The sequence below is a fragment of the Excalfactoria chinensis genome, chromosome 6 (genome assembly GCF_039878825.1).
Source record: "Excalfactoria chinensis isolate bCotChi1 chromosome 6, bCotChi1.hap2, whole genome shotgun sequence".
NCBI classification, from domain to species: domain Eukaryota; kingdom Metazoa; phylum Chordata; class Aves; order Galliformes; family Phasianidae; genus Excalfactoria; species Excalfactoria chinensis.
The window spans coordinates 30,305,831-30,325,918 of NC_092830.1; the positions used below are offsets into that span (position 1 = coordinate 30,305,831).

The following is a 20,088-nucleotide window of genomic DNA, read 5'->3' on the forward strand; positions in this document are numbered from 1 at the left end:
TTTGTTCAAGTGGCTGGAAGAAAAGTCTGACAGACCTGTTTTGAATAACAGAAAAAAAAAATCTAACAAAAGAAAAACAGTTAGTTTTGTCATTAGTTTATACTATGTCCAGCTTTGTTACTTACTTGTTTGGAATATTTACCAGCATCCAATGAGGTGATTTTCTGGACAGGGTGCACTTATTTAATCAGGGCAATCTGTTGAACATTAAACAATATTTGAAGTCAGTTATTTGCACTGAGGTAGCTCAGCCTCAAATAATTGTGCCTTATCTGAAAACATGTAGACAACAAGAAAAAGCAAATTTCAGTTCAAATAGAGCAGCATGAGGATAATTAATGGTGCTTTGTCCCTTCAGGTTCTCCCACTGGTCCTTTTCCTAGGGAACACCTATGTGTCCGTGAGTATGGTTCGGTATTTCTTTTCTTGCTGTATGCCAGCCCTGTCACTTGCTGAGCCTTTCCTGGACAGTTGGAAAGGGTGAAGAGTGGGTAATGGGTATCTCCTGCCTACCTCCTCCCTGGGCACAGCACAGGGATGGCACTGGGCTGAACTTTGGTCTCTCCAAGTGGATTTTCTTTTGAAAGAAGGTTCCTTCAAACCCCTGCTTTCTTGATGCCAATTCCTATGTGTGGTGATTTCATATTTGCTGAACTTGATTTCCAAATGTTCAATGTTTGCATGTTTAAATTGATTCCTTTGGACTCGATGATCTTTGAGGTCTTTTTCAACCTGGGTAATTCTATGATTCTTTGGGAAACATGTATAGTGAGGGGCTTTAGTACATGGTGGGTCTTTCTGAAGAGCAGGATGAGTTTGCAAGCAGTGATAATCCACACTCAGTGAAGCAGGTATAGTTGTCTTACACAGTGTGAAGTCTGGTGTGAATTTTCCTAACTGGTTCTAAGCATTAGGTTGGTTCACTCTCTGACAATCCTTCTCTGACTTTGTTCTACATTGCACAGTGGAAAACGCAGTGCATGTCTCCCCCAGCCCTGAAAATTCATTAACGCTGCTAAAATGAAAAAGCAATTCTGCTGTCACTGAAACGCAGCACGACAGAATATTCAGCAGGCTAGTTTTTAATAAAACATATTTTTTCTTCATAATTAATATAACAAGGTTTTCTGGCTTAGCACTTGGTGTGAATCCCAGAAAAAAAAACACTAAAAAAATAGGAAGAGGGGAACGAGTTGCTGTGACGTGACCATTGCATGGCAAGCATGTTACAAGGGAATCTTTTCCCTTACTGATTTGTTCCAAAGAAGTTATGCTGAAATAGCTTGAGCAAAAAAACCATAGACTTTGCACACTCGTGTGACTGTGGATTCCTCTCGCACACTCGGCCAAATTCCTGTTTTCATCCTTCTCGCCTCTATTCAGGGCTAGTTTTAGGAGTTTGTGTAAGTAACACTCCTCTGTACAAATGCTACTGATGTTAGATAGCAGAAGTCAAACACAGATTTAGACAGTAGCTCATACTGAGTCTGTCAAAATAGGATGGAAGAGATCTGGGACATTTATGGATCCAGAGGGTTTGAATGACTATCAAGCAACAATTTCTGCCCATTCTTTCATATCCTGAGGAAAAACTGCTTTGAATCCAAAGTATTTCTATTCAGGGCATGAAAATGCATCATGGATGCAAGTGAGAGCAAAAATTGCTCCAGTTTTAACATATGTGTGCAACTGTACAAAAGATTGCCTTTGGATGTAACTGGTCTTCCTGGTTTTCAGTTTTGTTTTGAGTGGGTTTCTTTTTTTGTTTTGCTTTTAATTGCAGTAGGTGCTCATGGATCCACACATTGGCACCGTATGGACAAGGAACTTTTAGAGAAATCAATACATTTCTTCTCAATAAGATGCTGTGGTGGAAATATTCCTGGCACAAAGTGCTGTGTTTTCAAGTATTCCACACTTTTTTTTTTTTTTTTTTTTTTTTTTTTTTTTTTTTTTTTTTTTTTTTCCAGGAAGAATTTCAGTGAGCTCTGCTGAAGCAGGTTATTATCAACATCCAGACAGAGCCACAGAGCCATTCAGCCGAGCATCCTGCCTTACCCGGGCTTGCACTGAATCTTTTCTGAAATACACATAGATTTGAATGATACACTTAAATGCCATGTCTAAAGAAACTGGCAAAAAGATGAGACTGAGCTGGATCCTACACATTCCAGGGCAGGAGATGCTCACTTGCTGGGCTCCCAGTTAATGAAGCTCTAGACATTTGTAAATCAACAGATGTTCAGATCAGCCTTTTCCCTCCTATCAGTGTTCCCTCCATACTCAGCACCACTGGCAGCAGAGAGAGAGAGAAGCGCAGGAGTCGAAGCAGCAGCTGTGGTTCTTCACTGACTTTTTTGGATCTTCAAAAACTCGATGTCTATTACTTGTGATGGAGAGGGTTTTGAAGTTCCCAGCCATGTCCAGTCCAGTAGTCAAGTGCACTTAGTATTGGAACGGAAAAGAAGAAAGTATTGCATGAAGATCAAACAATTGCAAGGAAAACCTATTAGTCCTACCCTCAGCAGGGAGCTGGAACTGGATGATCTTTAAGGTCCGTTCCAACCTAAGACATTCTATGATTCTATGATTCTGTGCTTTTGTGATTCTAGGAAAACTTTCCATCGATCCCAGTTTCCTAGCTGGCCCGCAGCACCCGATAAGCTGTTACCATCAGCAGAGGTCTTCCCATGCTGTGAGTGTTCAGAAAATCACACTTTAGGGTGAAAAGACCCCAAGTGTCTCTCTTGACACCTTCGTATGTTAGTTTTTCTACCCTCTCATGGATCCATTCTTGTCATGAACTCCCATTTCTCTACTCACCCATCCTCCCAGGACTCTGTTCTGCTGCACCACTGCGGAGCAGAGCAAGGGTTGTCAAACCCCCCTCCCTTTGCACTCCATGAGGCACAATGCCCCCCTGCAGCACCACCTCACTTTGCCTGATGCAGCAGGAAGGCGAGGAAGCCCCAGGAGTGCCTCCAGCTAATTGCACTCCGAGAGGGACACACATCTCTCTGGCCCCCCCAAGGCAATCAGCTTATGCCCTGCAGCGTGCAGGTTGATATTCCCTGTAACTAAAGGGACTTAATGACTTTGCATAAGCTTTAAGTCGAGTAGCATAACCTGCAAGCCCAGCACCAACTGCCAAAGCATTCAATGCGACACAGCAGGTTTGTATAACCTCCTTGGAATGGGTTTCATGCCTTCCCCTCACTCTGGCATTGCAGACTGGCCCTGTTTCCAGCGAGCAACACACCCACCACACCCACCAGTGAGAGCAGCTTTAAAAACAGCCAGCTGCTAGCGACCCATCTCCTACAATGTAAAGATTAACTTGGTGACTTTGATCTCTTGGAGGGCAGGAGCTGGTTGTGTCGGTGCAGGGAAGCAAACTGCCTCCTGCAGCACCTGTGAGAGCTGTGCTGTGCTTCTTTTGGATCCCTGCATGTTTTGAATTGGGTGTGACCACAGGAAGGGTCTGCAACTGAATAACCAGTAAAATCATAGAATCATTAAGATTGGAAAAGACCACTGAGACCATCTAGTCCATCCATCAACCCATCCCCACCATGCTGACTAACCACGTCCCTAAGTGCTACATTTCTTCATTTCCTGAACACCTCAAGGCATGGTGATGCCACCACCTCCCTGAGCAGCTGTATGTAAACTTCTCTGGAAGTCCTGCCACCAGTTAATAAGGAACGTGCTGTGTACTCTGGGGCAAACACTGCAGTTCAGCACACAAGCAGGAGATGGCTTGCTAGCAGAGAGGTGAAGAACTTGGGGGTTTGGGTGGAATCCTGTAAGGGAATGGTTTCCCAGGCTAAAAATACAACATGCATTGCATGTGTGCTCCAGATGATAATATGCCCTGCTTTCATTATACCACAGCCATTGCCTTGGCTGAGTAATGTAATGTCATTGCTGGAAAAGCCATTTTGCCTTGAAGTTCAAAGACTGTCACTATCCAAGATGGTTGCAGGCAAAAATCTGGCTGATTGTAAGAGCATCAGAACTGTCAATTCCTCCTCCTTTGGCGGGGAGCCCAGACAAAGGTTCCCACTGAGAGCTGTCAGCAGGATCAAGGGGTTCCTGAGGAAAGGCAGTAGTTGTGACTGCCCTCGTGGCTCCTCCGTGCCGGATGTCAGCCGTGGGTGGAAGCTGATCAAATAGCCATCCTCGCTCTCCAGCACAGCCCTGTGTCACTGCCTCCCCAACTGCAATGCTGAGACTGTGCAGAGGAAAGGGCCAAAGCTTGGTTTGCTGCCATGGAGGCCACTTTGTGGTGAGTTGCAGGAGAAATGCCTTGATTTAGTGCAATTAAGCAAGCAACTCATACGAGATGCAGCTGAATTTCTGAACTCCTGTAGGACTTTGTTGTGAATTACATATATGTGGAGGGGCAATTTTCTTCCCTTTGCCTCATCAGCTCAAATAACAACACTGTTTTCTCTGGAATTACTCCTGGTTTGCACATATGTGAATTCACAGCCTAACCCTGCCTTGTCGCCTTTGTGCTGCCTGTTCCTCCACCTGCTTTTGTATTGTAATTATTCATCTTGATTGTAATAAGGGGTAGCAAGACACAATCAACTGTTCAACTGCAGAATGCCCTTGGCAGCTGTAAATAACTTCCCTTGAATTTAGGGTCAAATCTTCCTGCCTTGTTCTGAAAGAACTGCCAGAGATTAACTGGACATTTTTGTCTAGGAGCTGTAGGATTCTGACCTGAGACATAAGAAAGCTCCCTGTTCTGGCACTGCTATTTGCAATCTATTTTATTAGCTTTTCTTAAGGAGTTGAAATGGAAAAATAGAGAGCATCGTATCTCTGTGGTGTTTAACCTTTATACAAAGCCTAATTAGCAAAGTTTCAATGGTTCTTTGGAGAAATGAAGCCTCACTGAAGTGTTAATCCCTATGATGATGACAACAACAAAGGTCAGCTGAAAACAGGTATTTTGAGTTTCAGTCATTAGCCCACCCTTTATTTTTAGGCACCCTATAGATGTGATAGACTCCAAACTATGTACCGGTGCCCACATAAAATGCCTCTCCTGCATTTGTCTTTTTTGCAGGGTTTCTTTTCCTATGAGCCTAAAGTCATAAAATTTACAATTGCTCTCCGCGAATTCTTCCAGCTTCATTCCCCCATCTCTGTGGACTCGCTGCCAGCAGGATCCGGCGATTTTATTTTCTCTTGAGAAAACGCACAAAGTATCGGTGCTGGGCTGCAGAAAGGAAGCTGTTTGGTGAAACAAGCCCCACAGCCTCGTTTCTTTTCCCCCTTCGCCCCCCTGCTTCCCCTCCTTTTGTTCGCATCTCGCTCCAGGCTGGGCGCAGTATCGCACCTCGTTGAAAGGACAAGATCCTCCTCTGCTGGCCATGAGCAATACGGCACAATGGCGAGGGGCCTCGCCACGCTGCTGTGCTGCCCCTCCAGGCCTCAAAGCTCTGTCCCCTGCCTGTAGTCCCCTTCCTGCATCCCCACCTGCATCCCCCTCCTGCAAACCGCCTCTCACATCTCACATCCCATGCCCCCTATTGCACCACTTGCATGCTACATTCCACCTCCCTCTTTCCGCATCCCCCATCCCATGTTCTCCATCCCACTTCCCTCATTTCCCATCCCATGCCCTGCAGCCCCCTGCACATAGGAAGGAGCATGTTCATACCTGCAGGAGGGAAGGAGAGGGGCTCTTTGCTGGCTTCAGTCACACAGCACCATAAAAAGATTCACGTATGGGACTAAAAGGTGAAATTTGGCTTCGTGTCTGCTAGCAGAGGTGGAGATTGTCTGAAGCAGTGTGATCTGGTGGATATCTCAAGGGAGGGATGAAGACTCTGTGTTAGGAGGCCAGGTATACCTGAGGTTTTGTCCCCTACAGTTCTGCATCACATATCTGAGGAGGAAAGAGAAACAGCACAGTGGAGTTGATAAAGGTTGAGTTGATCTCCTGGGAGCATTTGTTCCAAAGAACATTTGTGTTGTGTCAGCAGGTAGTGGCCTTAATCCAAAACTAAGAATGCAAGTCTAAGGCTTAGGCACCCTGAAGTACAAAGGAGTGATGGATGCTGATGGAAACCTGTACATTTTCCAGGGCAGCAGGTTATTTCAAGAGGGAGGCCAGAGTGTTATTCTCTCTTGCAAGCATCCCTGTCCATGAAGAAAGGTTTGGAAGGGGGACAGGATTGGGGGAAAAGTTGTAATAATAGGAATAGCAATGTGCTCAGGCTCCATTCCTTCTCTTTTTTGTATCTGAGCAATGGTGCAGTGCACACCTCATGCAGCCTAGGCTGTCACTCTGTCCTTCCTTGGGTTGCCCCCGAGTGTAAGGAAGTTTTAGCAGCCTCCTTGAAGACAAAAGCTTCTGTCCCCAAACCCATTCATCAAAGAGCACGAAGGGGAAGCACAGAGAGCTGAGGAGGGAAACATAGAGGCTATACCATGTAGCACGGAAGCAAAAAAGCCCCCACTCCCTGTCTCCAGGAGGACATGAAGCAACCTCAGGTGCATGTGCCCAGGATAGCAGCAGGTGTGAGTTGTTCTGAGTAATGTGGCGAGGTTCTTATTCCCTGCTGCTTATTCATTTGCTCCCAGTCACAGCCAGGGTTTAGCTGAGAATGCTGGCATGGCAGCTCCACATCATTTCTTATATGCCCTCACTGCACCTGGGTAGCAGTGATTTACAGCAAAAGGAGAGGTATGCTGAAACCTCTGTGTGGGGAATGAATCCTGCTGTGGTGTTGGTATGTTCTCTTTCTGCTTCATTCATTCTTCAAAGGCTGTTTTCCTCCTCCTGCTCCCTTTTGTCATTTGCCCTTGATCAGGAGCCAAAGAGGAAAGGCTGGAGCCCCATGTTGGAGGGTGAATGTATGGCACTTCCTCATGGGAAGGAAGTGCCCTGCTAGTTGGCTGCAGTGCTATTAGATAACTACCATCATTTAATAAGCAAAGAAGTAATTAACTTGTCTGGGACTCATGTTTTACAAACACACTGCAACTTTGGCTGGATGCTCAGAAACTGACTCTTTCTTTATCCTGTACAGCCTTCCTGGTCCTCCCTGGTCAGCCTGCTGAATGGTAAGTGGCTTTGACTTCTTTATTAAATTCTGCATATGAGCCTGAGGCAGCCTGATCCATTGAGATCCATGGCTGGTGGTCAGTGTTGAGTTTTTACTTCATATGAGGCTTTGCAGCACTTAAAGCAATAGTTGAGAAAAATAGGAAGTTATTGTGCTTTGAACAGGCAGCATGGCCTTCCTGCATCTCATGTTGGTGCAAAGGGCAACTATTTAAATAACCAGGTTAGGAATACTGTGTGTTTTTGTATCTTATTGGATCTATGGTGGAGCATTATGGTTCTAGTGCTGAGTTTAGTGGGTTAGCCTCACTCTTCTTGATTTCAGTGGCATAGAAAGTTGAGCTTACAAGTAATAGTAAAGATTACATTTGATTCCTTTTCACACATATGCTCACTTTTACTACTCACTCATATGTTCCTCTTCATTCTGTTGTCATTTTGGTGACCCTGTATCCATACAGCTCTGCTTCTTTCCCCAGATTAATTCTGCTTTCCTTATAGAATGTTCCAGATCAGTATTTAGTTTCCACATTGTCAGCTGCAACTAACAGCAGGCAGGCATTGCAAGGCCACTATAGTGAAACAGACCCGAAATTGTTTGAAAGGAGTAAGGGTTTGGCTGTTCACTGTTCTTATTCCTTTTGCAATTTCTTTCTGAAGTCACAAATGCTCGCAGCCAAAGCTTTTGTGGAAGGGAGGAAATACCAAGAGGTCTGTGCAGAAGCAAGTGGGAGACCTACTGGTATTTGAAGTGCCATCGCAATTTCAGCTTCATAAAATAACTTTATATTATTCACAGACCCTCAGAAAGTATTTAGAGAGGTGGCAGGAAAACTCATCCTGCTTAAATTAGGCCAGATTTCAGTTCGTCCCTGGAGGTTCAGAGAGCTTTAATAAATGCCGGGTGCTTTCAGTGTTAGCAATAAGCTTTAAATTTGCACATCACTCATCTCGACAACTGCAGTCCAAAAAAGTTACCTTGCCATTCGGGTCACTCGATGGCATCCTAATGCATCACTTTCCCACTTGGAACATTAGTCATGACTTGATCCAGGCAACGTTTTGAAAACAGTGTGACTACCAGCATCGGGATATCTGTTCTCCCTATAAGAGACAGTCCGTGTAAGCTAACGAACAAGAGGATATTGATCAGAAATCCATTATATGATTGACAGCTCTTGGCAACGTGAAAAAGTGCAGATGAAAGCTTTAGCAGTTTAAAAGATCACCCAGACCTCAAAGCTGATTTGAAGCTTTAAAAGTCAATCTCTTGCCTATCAATTATGGGGGGATTTTTTTTTTTTTGTACTACACAGAAAAAAAGTTATTCTTTGAAAATTTGCATGCAGGATGTCTAATTTAATTTCGTGTAATAGTCACATTTCGGTGACAAATGTCAGATCACTGCTTTTATATTAAGCACGTTAAGGTTTTCCAGCGCTTACAGAGAATGAGTACTCTGATTTAGTTCTGATTTAGTAATGTGTTTAAATCAACCAGTGTATCAGATTTGGTGTGTTAATTATGTGCTTAGATTTAAAAAAAAAAAAAAAAAAAAAAAAAAAAAAAAAATGTTGCTTTTGCTTTACTAAACTCGTGGCTTGTTATGAATAATTAAAAAAAATAAAAATGGAATGGGAACACTTTTTAAGTAAGAAATGTGGAAGCCAAATAGTTATTTAGTGATATAGCAGTGATAAACAGGAAGACATCTTTGTTTGATGTACACAAGTCGCGGGGGTGTCTGTTCTTCTTTATTCTTATGGTGCTTAATAAATGATTGATTCCTTGCTAAGAGATGGTAAGAGATGGCAGCAAAACGAAGCGATGGTATTGTCAATTCTGAGCACTGTCCTGATGCTGAGCAGTTGGTAGATGCTTCTGCAGCGGCTTTGCTGTCTGTGCTTGTTTGGAGCACTTGTTTTTCCTCTATCAATTCAGCAAAGCCCTTGTGCTCTCTGTACCACATGCTGGGTATATCTGCTGGGTGCTCTCGGCAGCCCCAACTCCTCCGCTCATCCTTCACAACTTTTACCAGCTATGTCTTTTAGAGAAGAAAGATAGAAAAAAGGCTACCCTGTCTCTCCGAATAGCTTCTTAAATCACCTGTGGAACAAAAGCTGACGTTCCCTGCTAAGATTTTGAAAATAAACAGGGGAAACAAAACCAAGCTCCTCCACAATATTCCCTCAAACTTGAGTCCGCCTGCAGAATCTCCCCTCGGACAAAGTGAGCTTGCAGGTTGCATTTCAGGCAAAACCTTCTTTTTGTTTTCCTTTCTTAACTACATCACATTAAATTTAATTTTGTCCACAGTAGACAATGTCCTTATCTTCCAACGAGATCCTTCTGTTCCTCAGCACAGCGCACACTTCTGCAACACTTGCACACTGTCGAGACTCGGCTCCTGTGGAAATAATGAGCTGAGTAAAAGGAGTCTTGACTTGACATAGCAGTAAATGAGGTGAAACTTTTCTCTCTCTCTCTTTTTTTTTTTTTTTTCCTGAGAAACGAGAGTTGGCATGTAGGAAGGGGGGAAAAAAAGAGGAGGAAAAAAAAAAGATGATTCTATTTTAATATGAAATATAAAACATCCATTGTTACAAAAGTGGATTTTTTTTTTTTTCCAGAAGCAAAGAAAGAATAAAGATAAAGGCTGCGAGGGAATGAATGAGGGGAGAAAACTAAGATAATGTAGTCGATAATCAGTTCAAGGCAGAGTATTATCTATGGGGCCATTGGTCCGGCCCTAGGGGAGAGCTTTTTAAAATCTCTCCGCATGCAGTTTAGGTGTGCTCATTACCATAGGTTGTCTTTGACATGTCAGCAGGGCTTCCATGGGCAGCAATAAGCCCATGCAGATTGGCTGCACCAAACACGGGCTGGTGGAGCTCCAGGCTCTCTGTCAAGTGAGCGTGTGCTTTGTGGCACATGTTCCCCAGTACAGTGGGGATGTTGCTCCTTCAGAGAGGCTCTGAGGGCTTGCAGGCTTGCTAACCAAATGAAGCTGTGTATCTTCAAGGAGCTGGCATTTGAAGCAACAAGACAAAGGAAGCCTCTTCTTGCAGAGCTTCCTCTTCCCAGGATGCTTAGAATTCTGCAATCATTAAGACTGGAAAAGACATCTTAGTTCCTCACATCCAACTGTCCACCTACCATCAATATTGCCCACAAAGCCATGTCCCTAGGTACCACATCTCCATGTTTCTTGAACTCCTCCAGGGATGATGACTTTACCACCTCTATGGGCAGCCTGTGACAGTGTCTCACCACTCTTTCTGGGATGTTTTTCCTAATATCTAGTCTGTATCTCGCCTGGTACAACTTGAGACCATTCCCTCTCAACCAATTTGACTCATCCATATCTGTATGGACCTAACCATCAAATGAGCAAAGAACATCCATGTCCCCTCCAAGTACTGCAGCAGATGCCCCCAGCTGGGGATGGTCACACACAGAGGTGACTTTGTAGCAGTTATAACCCTTATGCGTTTCCTTCCCCTACAGTTGAGGCTGATGAGTACGACGAGTACTATGATGAATACGCGCAGGTGGAGGAGGAACCCTCCAAAGAGATTATGCTTTTGGGGGATCCCGACTGGGTTGACCTATCCCCTCACTACAGAAGAATCCAGCAAGGTACTCATGGGGGCGGATGGGGGGTGAGGAAGGGGTGAAATCCCAGCCCTAGTATGCAGTGTGTGGCAGGGCTCGGCTGCCAGCCTGCCTGCAGAATGCCTGCTTCAAAGGGATGAGTGGGGAGGGTTGTTTGCTGTGTTCTCTTTTGTGTTTCTCTTGTAAGGAGCCTGTGTTTTATCTCTAGGTTTCACAGGATGGATTCTGATCATGCAGAACATTTCTGATTGCTACTACAAAAAAACACAGGCTTATTTGTCTATAGACACTGTAAGATGTAATTGCTGTTTTCATGGGATAGATGTTCTGTATTTGTGCTGGGAACCAAATGTAGAGCAGGTTTCTTTTCTTTCTTTTCTTTTTTTTTTTTTTTTTTTTTTTTTTTTTTTTTTTTTTCCTTTTTCTATTTTACTGAACTTTAAGAGAGCAGGAAAGGATGCCCTGGGCTGCTGTGGGATCACAAGGGGAGAGGTGGGACTGCAACAACCCTTCTTTTCTGGATGGCTTTTCCAAGGGAGTTTTAGCACTAGGTTGTAAGCAGGGCAGAACCAGGTCCAGGCAACTCCACACCAATGGCACGGAGGCAGGTGCCCAGGAAAAGCTCTGGTTCTTAATAGATCTGCTTCTACTGCAGAGGCAAATGTGCTCCATCACGTTGCCTGTAAAGGGAGCTGGGAATCCCTGGGCTCTAAGCCTTACAGCATACAAGAGGCTCCACAGCAATCCATATCTGCTCCTGCTGAGCCAGCCATCAGCACAACATGTGTTATGGTGGATGCTCGCCCAACCTTCTGCATAGCCCTATGGTGGCACCTGTTACACAAAAAGTGCACACAAGAAAAAATGCCGGCAAGAAGCTGAAAGCAAAACTAAAAGCTCTCTGTCCCTACCCTAGAAGATCTGTGCTCCCCCAACCCCTGCAAGAACAACGGCTGGTGTGAGATGAGAGGAAGCGATTTCACCTGCCGCTGCCCCAGGCCCTATACCGGGGATACCTGTGAGAAAGGTAATCACTCCTTTGCTGACTGACATTCCTTATTCTTGCAGCTGAGGCAACAGGAGCAAGTACAGGGTTCTGTAAGCCTACTCATCACAGGAGGGAGAGGTTTAGTAGCCCACTCCAGCCATGTCAATAGATCTAGGCCAGAGTCTGTCTAAAGCAGCACTGCACACTTCAGGTGTGGAGAAGGCACACTGCTGTCTTCTGCCACCCCAGGGCAGCCTCCAGAGGAGGGCTACAAGGATGGTGAAGGGTCTGTGGGGCGAGGTGTATGAGGTTTGCTCAGCCCAGAGCAGAGGAGGCTGAGGGGAGCACTCATGGTAGTCCCACAGCTTCTCATGGGGAGTGGAGCAGTAGCGTGGAGCTCTGCTGTTTGGTGATAGTGACAGAGCCTGAGAGATCAGCATGGAGCTGTGTCTGGGGAGGCATGTGAGGGTGGTAAGTAAAGGCTCTGCACCAGAGGGTGATGGGCATGGAACAGGCTGCCCAGGGCAGCAGGCATGGCACCTAGCTGCTTGAGTTCAAGGAGCATTTATTTGGACAACACTCTCAGACATGTGGTCTGATTTTTGGGTGGACTCAATCCTTGGTCTCTTCCAAGTTGGATGATGTTCTGTGGTTCTCTGGGTCAGGAGATGCCTTCCCATCAGCCTGTGATGGCACAGCTCTCACACACGTGGATGAAGTTGTTTTTCTGTTTTCCTGCAGTGGAGGACACATGTGTGGACAACAACTGTGCCAGAGGAGACTGCCTTGTTACATTAACCAAACCTTACTATCAGTGCAGCTGTAGCCATCCCTACAAGTTACCAGACTGCCAGCAAGGTGAGTGCAGCTCAGCAGGCACGGATTGCTCATTGTGGGGTGCTGTGGGTCTGGGCCTGTGCTGGCTGCAGGTCCCATCTGCAGAGATGATGCTGGGTGACTTATGCCCTGTGTATGTCCTGGTGGGTTGGTCACTAATGAGCCCCATGCTGGCAGGTATTTTGAAGTTCTTACAAGGCTAAATGGAGGCTTGCCCTAATTTCCAGTGGGGATGTGAATGGCTATAGTGTGTCCAGCAGAGTGACGATGTTGTTCTCTGATTTTCACCTTGACAGCTTTTTCACAATGCAGGCCAAACCCATGCAAAAATGGAGGGATCTGTATGCGGCACAGAATCAGAACAAAATTCACCTGCAAGTGCCCTGAACCTTACCAAGGGAGGTTCTGTGAGATCGGTAAGTGCTGGCTCCATTGGAGAGGCTAGGGGTCAAACCTCACAGATCGCCCTCACCTCACAGACAGCCTGACTGATGACTGGCTGATGTTTGTAACATAACACTGATTGCTCTGTGTTGCAGGTGTCCTTTGCACCATCCTCCATGCAGTTTAGGATTATAACCCTGCAAACTTACTTTTAGCACACCCGTTGCCCTATCATGACAGCAGCTCTGTGCCCAGCTCTGCCTCATCCCTCCAGTACCATTTCTTGCATAGGCCACTGGAGAAGAGATTCTGCTTTGTCAGACACCTTTTAGCTGCTAGGTCTTACCCAGTAAAGAGGCTCTGGGCACTTGAAGTCAGTGGAACTTATGCTGGAGAGATGTTGGAACATAACTCATTTCTGACCTATCCAGGATAAGGACTATCACCATATAGCCCTGCCAGTCCTTCTGGTCCTTTGTCAAATTAATGTTAGGGAAGGAAGAGAGAGGGAAAAAAGAACCACTTTAGTTAAAGAATGACAGAGAAGACTCTTTCATATCAACATGGTCTTACAGGACCGGATGATTGTTATGAAGAGGACTCCTTTTATTACAGAGGAAGAGTAAACCAAGCAGAGAATGGCAGGACTTGCCTGCACTGGAATTCCCACTTGCTCTTGGACTTCTCTATTAATGCATTTATGGAGGATGCTGAGTCTTATGGCATTGGGGAGCATAACTTCTGCAGGTAACATTTTGAAGAGCCAGTTTACTCCCATGAATTTGCTAAAATCATGGTATTAAAATCATGGTATCTTTCTTGACAACGCCTCTCTCTAAATTATGGAGATACTGGAAATACCACTGTTACTGAAGAGAAGATTCCAGAAACAGACCTGATTTCCTTTGTCTTTCTTAGGGTTAAGATAGGTATGGGGAGAGTAAAATGGCAGCAGTTACAACTCCGTTATTTTAGGTATTTTCTTTATCAAAGCTTTTGAAGTGTATCTCTTAAAGCTTGACTCTGCTATGGAAGCACAGATGTGCTCTCATAAGCATTCTCAGCTCCTTTGCACAACTTCCAGGAGAGTTTTCCACTTTGGCTGGCTGATGTTCTCAACCATTCTTTTCAGAAATCCTGATGAGGATCAAAAGCCCTGGTGCTTCATCAGAAAAAATGGTAAAGTGGAATGGGACTTCTGTGCTGTTTCACCATGCTCTGGAACAGGTAGAGTAATGCATTAGGAGTGAGCTGGTTGGCCATGCGTCGGAGGTCCAGATGAGCAGATCACTGCCTGTTACTTAACTCCTCCTATCTGATGTTTTTTCTGCAGTACGTGTTGCTGTTTCTTCCAACGCAGCTGTGGAGAGCCAAGAGCAAGAAAGTGAAATGTTCAAAACCTGTGGAAAACCAGAAAGTCAAAGGGGTCTCAAAAGAATCTATGGTGGAACTAAGACTACAGCTGGCAAGCACCCCTGGATGGTATCTCTGCAGGACAAGTCTTCTGGAAGAGCAAAACACTTTTGTGGTGGAGTGCTAATTAAATCATGCTGGGTTCTTACTGCTGCACACTGCATTGAGTATGTGCATGTCCTTTGCCTAGGGCAGATAAACATATAAAAAACAAGGTGGCCATTAAGGACAACTTATTGAAATGATTTACAATCCAAATTATTTCTGAGTATCAAATTGAAAGGAAAACATACATAAAAATATGCACATACATTTAAAAAAAATGGTGCTTGCTGGAATTACAAATTAAACTTACACACCAGTCACCTAAAATGATCTAAAACATGGTTTAGTGGAGAAATATTGTCTGTGGGTGGGCAGTTGGACTGAATGATCTTGGAGGTCTCTTCCAGCCTTGGTCATTTTATGATTCATTCATCATCGCAGCTGTGATAATAGTCTGTTTGCACAATGCTGTTCTACCCCAGAATGAATTTAAAAATTAAAAGTCAAAAAACTAGGTTTAAAAAAAAAAAAAAAAAAAAAAAAAAAAAGCAACAAAAATGTTCATGCAGCATTAATAATGTTTTATTTTATGATTGCAACTATTCAAGAGTGCACATACTGTCCAGCACGGCAGCTTTCTCTTCTAAACTGTCTTATTACTATCTTTGGAATTCATTCCATCACGCCTTACATCAGGAAGCAGTATCTTGACTTCTGGATAGTTAAGCTGCAGGTTTTCACCACTGTAAGCCAACTTCTGTAACTTCTGCACCACCACAATGGATAGTGCAGTTTACTGTACTCTTTTTTGCAGACAAGAAGCAGAAAATCTCCAAGTGGCCCTGGGAAAGCAAAACCTCAAGAGGAAAGAGCAGCAAGAACAAATATTTGATGTGGAGAAGGTCATCGTACATCACAGATACAGTGTGGAGGCTGATGTCCCATACAATGATATTGGTAAAATCTTTTCATTTAATTAGTTGGAACTGAGATCAGTATAAAATTCCCCTCTGAGAATGTGTACTGGAAATAATTAGGCCGCATTGCAGTTTACACCCCTGTGAATCATTGGAAGATGAATCATGATGGGCAGAGAAAAATCATGTGTGGGGTGGGAGTTAGAAAAAATAAAGGGACAGGTTCAGCATGTAGTGCAAGCTGTATGTCAGTTGCATGGAGCCTTGCACAGAGTTGTGGTACAGACTGACAGTGATGGCTAGGGATGAAAACCAGTTACAAATTCTTTTTGTGGTTGTTTTTCTTGTTTTCAGCATTACTTAAATTGAAGCTGATTGATGGTCAGTGTGCCCTAGAAACAAAGTATGTGAAAACAGCATGTCTGCCAGATTTTGAATTTCCTGTTGGGACTGACTGCTTCATTTCAGGATGGGGTGAGACGGAGACAGGTATGCGAGTTCTCAAGGGCTTGCTGGAGTTTTGTTAGTAGCTTGATGGCAAGGTGAGCTGGTACTTTTATTGGCAATTGCTAGACACGAATGTAAGTCTAGGCACAAGGCATGGAATTTAGCTCCACCCAACTAGCTCCTTTTCTTGCCCATAGTAAATCCTGAGGGGAGAAGTTACTACGCTTTAGACAAGATAATTGCAGATTTCTGAAAAAATGCATTTTCTCACGTCCTGATTAATGTGTTACTGTAAAGCAGCAGAAGGAAAATGTGTCACTGAGGCTGCTGTAGGTGTCCTAGTGCTTTGTGACTGATACAGCCTGATATGGTATGTAGGGCCAAATTCTTCCTTCTGATGCAAGTCTCATTGAAGTCCACAAGAGACAAGCATGTATATTTGATCAGAAAGCACCAACAGAATCTAATAGACATTTTTTTTAAAAAGTTCCAAATAAAAGGCAACTTAAAAGCATATGGAGGTTTTTTGTATTTTCTTTCTCCTGTAAAGTATATCAAGTACCCTGTTCATGTTCAAACTAGATGGCTCCTTCTTTGTACAGAGCTATTATTAGCATTTCAGGAAATCACTGCAGAAATGGTAAATATCCTGAAACTCAAGCAGAACCAAACTTGTAAACCATCTTCAGTCATCTACAGATGGTACTGCTTTGATACTTTGGCTATTGCCTTTAGATGTCAAGTTAGTTATGTCTTTAAATTCACTGTAATTAATTGTTGCCTTTAAATATTGCATGATATTCAGTTTTCATCTGTTTCATTAGCCCACACATTAAAACATCTAATGGCACCAGCCTGAGAAGTGCTTAGCAGCTCTAAGTACTGTTGTACTTAGTGGGAGCTGCAGACAACCAGCACCCTTGAAAAGCAGGAGATACCACTGCTACATTCAGAGCTGATCTGAGCCAGATTCTTGATGTGTGTACGACTTTGCTTTTGTTCAGGCAACAGCTCAGTGTCTTGAGTGAAGCTTTCAGGCTGACTTTAACCCTTATCAATGCAGACAGATACTTCTTTTCTTTCCAGGCTGGACAATGAGCCCCTTCCTGCTCTTTACACCTTCCCATCCATAAGGCGAGCAAATTTTTGTTTTGAATATTTTGAAAAAAGTTACAACATGTAACAGGAATGTGAGGAAGGTGACTCCATTTTTTCGGTGTACTTCCTGCAGATGACATGTCCCTTCAGCTGTTAGATGCCAGTGTCAAGCTGATTTCGCAGAAGCAATGCAATGCACCCAGAGCATATGATCAGAAGCTGGATGAAAGCATGTTTTGTGCAGGATACCTTCGGAGAGGTAGAACTGATTCTTGTCAGGTCTGTTGCTTTTTTTGTATTTGAACACTAATTTTTTGTGTAAATAGGCTGTGCAGAGCAAAAGCTTTGGCAGGGCTCTGCATGTGTATCCATTTCTTCCATCAGTGTATTATTTCAACAGCCATCGTCTTTCTCCCATACAGTTTGAGATGTATATTCCTGGAGCTCATGTCATCACTGTCAGCTGCAGGCAGATCTATGGGACCTCAAGAATAGACTGGGAAAGGTGGCTTCTGAGGCTGACTGTCATAATAACGTGAAAACTTGCCTTTTTCCTCTCAATTCCATTACACTCTCTACCACGAGAAACAAATCTAATCTGATTTATCTGATCTATCAGAGCTTATGCTTACTAGAGAAGTTGGGACTGATACTTCTTCATAGCTAGTGAAAATGTGAAGACAATTCATGTAAGTCTGGTGAGGAGTTTGAACAGTGCTTCTTGTGGAGAAAACTACCACTGCAAGCATACTTAAAATAGAAATCACCAATAAAACTGAAAATGAGATCAGCCAATTTAGTGATAATTGCCATTATCTGAGGGAATCAGTGTTTTATGTTAAGGATCACATTTTTATCTTTCTTAGCTCAGGCTCTGAACACCTAGTACTTTTATGCCTGGGAAATTTCAGATACATGCCACAGATGTAAACAGAAACTTATGTCCAAAGAAGTTCAGTATTGTTTGCCCTGGCTCCAGAACTGCAGGCTTATGTGGGAATTGATCAGCACTTTTAGTACACCTGCTAGGAGGAAAAAAAACAAAACGCCACCTCTCCAGCTCCAAATTCTTTTCATAAGAGAAAGGAATTCTTATATTAGTGAATGATTTGCTTCTTATTTTAAACTAATCTTGTGGGTTTTTTTGGTTGTTTTTTTTTTCTTTTTTCTCATCAGGGAGACTCTGGAGGTCCTCTAACATGCATCGAAAATGGTTTCCATTATGTATACGGCATTGTCAGCTGGGGTGATCAGTGTGGTTTAAAAAACAAGCCAGGAGTTTATACTCAGGTGACATCATTTCTCCGTTGGATTAAAAACAAAATTCAGACTGAGTGAGTCATTATCGGATCAACAGGTAACATCTTTCATATGACGAAGGGTAAGTTTGAGCTATTTATGTGCTCTTAACCTTGCACCAAACTCCTCTTTAACAAAAAAAAATAAATAAATATATATGTTATTGAAGGTTTCTCATGGTCCTAGATGGGCATTCTGAATCACCATCTTAAAAATAACCTTTTAGTGTTTTCTAGAAGCTCAGTGACAGTATTTCTGATGGGGGCTTTGAAATAAACACTCCCTCCTTTTGTAGGCAAAACAGCCTGGAAACAAGAGCAATACCAATACTTATCCACCTCAAATACACTGGTTTGTGCTCCTAAAGCCAATGCCATTTTTTCACATCTTAAAACTAATAATTTGCCTGTGTTTGCAAGACTGGAGCCATTAGAATCATCTGAGGATGGAAGATCAGGCAGGAAAACTATTTTTAAAAGCATTTCTGTAGGGCAAATGACCCTAAATTCCATCAGCAATGAGTTCCAGATAGAACAAGTGAAAAATAAATTAGATATTTCTACTGGTGGTTTATTTTACTCCAGATGAGAGGAGGATTATGTATTATTCTCCAACTCTACCATGGCATATACATGCTTTGCTTCAATTCATAGCTAGAGGGTATTAAATCCTTTTGAAAAAAATATCTAAATCTATTGGCTAATTTTAGGTCTTAACAAGTTTTGCAAGCAGAATTATATATTTTTCTGCCCAATGATTCTGTAACACTGTACAGAAAACTGGAAAACAAGGGATTGGTGTTAAATTGCCTACAGAGTCAATTCTTTACAATAGTACCGCCTTCATCTGAATACCAGGCTTTAAACCTTCCCTAAGCAGCTTCCTAATTAATCTGTCAATAACTGTGAGGAGAAGTTTCCAAAGGACTAATCTTGATTTTTATTTATTTCTTTTGGAGGATTTGAAAAAAAGAAACAACAAAAATAAACAACCTAAATGGGATCTGAATATGTCCTGTTAACCAAGAATAAATTATGTCTTCTAGTGGACAGCAGAACAGGTCTTTGGTTAGTCAGTAACTTTGTTTCCACTGGCTGATGTCTTGTTCATCTGTTAGACCACCTAAATCAAGTATTTGTATTCTCTTAAAAATCAATGGAGCCAACAATATGTGAACATATAAATCTTTAAAGACTAGAAGTACGGAACCAGATTCATCACATTTATTCAATACAAATGATTTTATATGCTACTAATCAGGTTCATTCATCTGTAGTACAAAGCTGAGCCTGCCAGTCATCTAGTATTAATTTCATTTACAGCTTTAAATAAATATCAACCTCTGTAATACATACGGTGATAAATCACAAAATATCCACACAAGTTACAAACATCAATTGTAAGTTGCAATGTCTGGTTTGTTTTTTAAAACAAAAAAATTCTTAGATGCCATCTATTGTGCTTTCCATAAAAAATAGAAAAGCTGTAATATTTGTAGATAAGTTAATGTAATGTGTTATGTTCCTGTTTATTATTTGTACAGCTGCATTTTCCTTCTCTTGACTTGCAGAATTTCCAGAGCATCAGGATTAACTGCGACCTGCTGAGATCCTTCTGGCCCCACTTGGTCCTGTAAGATCAAACACAACTACATCATGAAGATGGCTGAAAGCAGAAAGCTTAACTCTTATTCTATAAATATACTTACTAATTAAAGATTACCTCAACTGGAAACAACTGGACAAAGTCTGAATGAATTACTGCTCTGTATTGAGAAAATCTCTGCCCTAGGAAAGTAAGTGTAGATGATACATATATCCAAGGACAGAATGTGCTCAGTGTCTGATTTCTAATTAGAGCATTAAATAATGAACACATTAGCAAACACCTGAGTTGCAGATGTATTGCCTGCCTTTAGATTTCTCTGGGACCATCAGATCATCATCACATGTAAGACT

General features: G+C 42.9%; 2 protein-coding genes across 2 annotated transcripts in view; one reads left to right on the forward strand and one right to left on the reverse strand.

Annotated features, from left to right (window-relative positions):
- Positions 1–325: 325 nt before the first annotated feature.
- On the forward strand, positions 326–19,738 carry HABP2 (hyaluronan binding protein 2). The gene is made up of 14 exons (XM_072340406.1): positions 326–400; positions 7,053–7,086; positions 10,595–10,726; positions 11,619–11,729; positions 12,432–12,548; positions 12,824–12,943; positions 13,487–13,658; positions 14,044–14,138; positions 14,272–14,491; positions 15,184–15,326; positions 15,641–15,775; positions 16,965–17,110; positions 18,008–18,212; positions 19,701–19,738. The coding sequence occupies exons 1-13, from the start codon at positions 326–328 to the stop codon at positions 18,167–18,169; spliced, it is 1,662 nt and encodes a 553-aa protein (XP_072196507.1). The 3' UTR covers positions 18,170–18,212; positions 19,701–19,738.
- Positions 19,333–20,088, reverse strand: part of NRAP (nebulin related anchoring protein) — a gene marked incomplete at its 5' end in the record, with an annotated part of 45,176 nt that continues 44,420 nt past the window's right edge. Inside the window, one exon of the mRNA XM_072340959.1 lies at positions 19,333–19,760. Within this exon, the coding sequence (XP_072197060.1) occupies positions 19,662–19,760 (99 nt within the window). The remainder of the gene's footprint in view (positions 19,761–20,088) is intronic.

Bases quoted from the DNA above. Each gene is read 5' to 3' on its own strand.
- HABP2 (XM_072340406.1), top strand. From the start codon at position 326: ATGAGGATAATTAATGGTGCTTTGTCCCTTCAGGTTCTCCCACTGGTC. The intron at 10,727-11,618 runs GTACTCATGGGG...TCCCTACCCTAG, and splicing joins CTACAGAAGAATCCAGCAAG to AAGATCTGTGCTCCCCCAAC. The intron at 15,327-15,640 runs GTAAAATCTTTT...TCTTGTTTTCAG, and splicing joins TGTCCCATACAATGATATTG to CATTACTTAAATTGAAGCTG.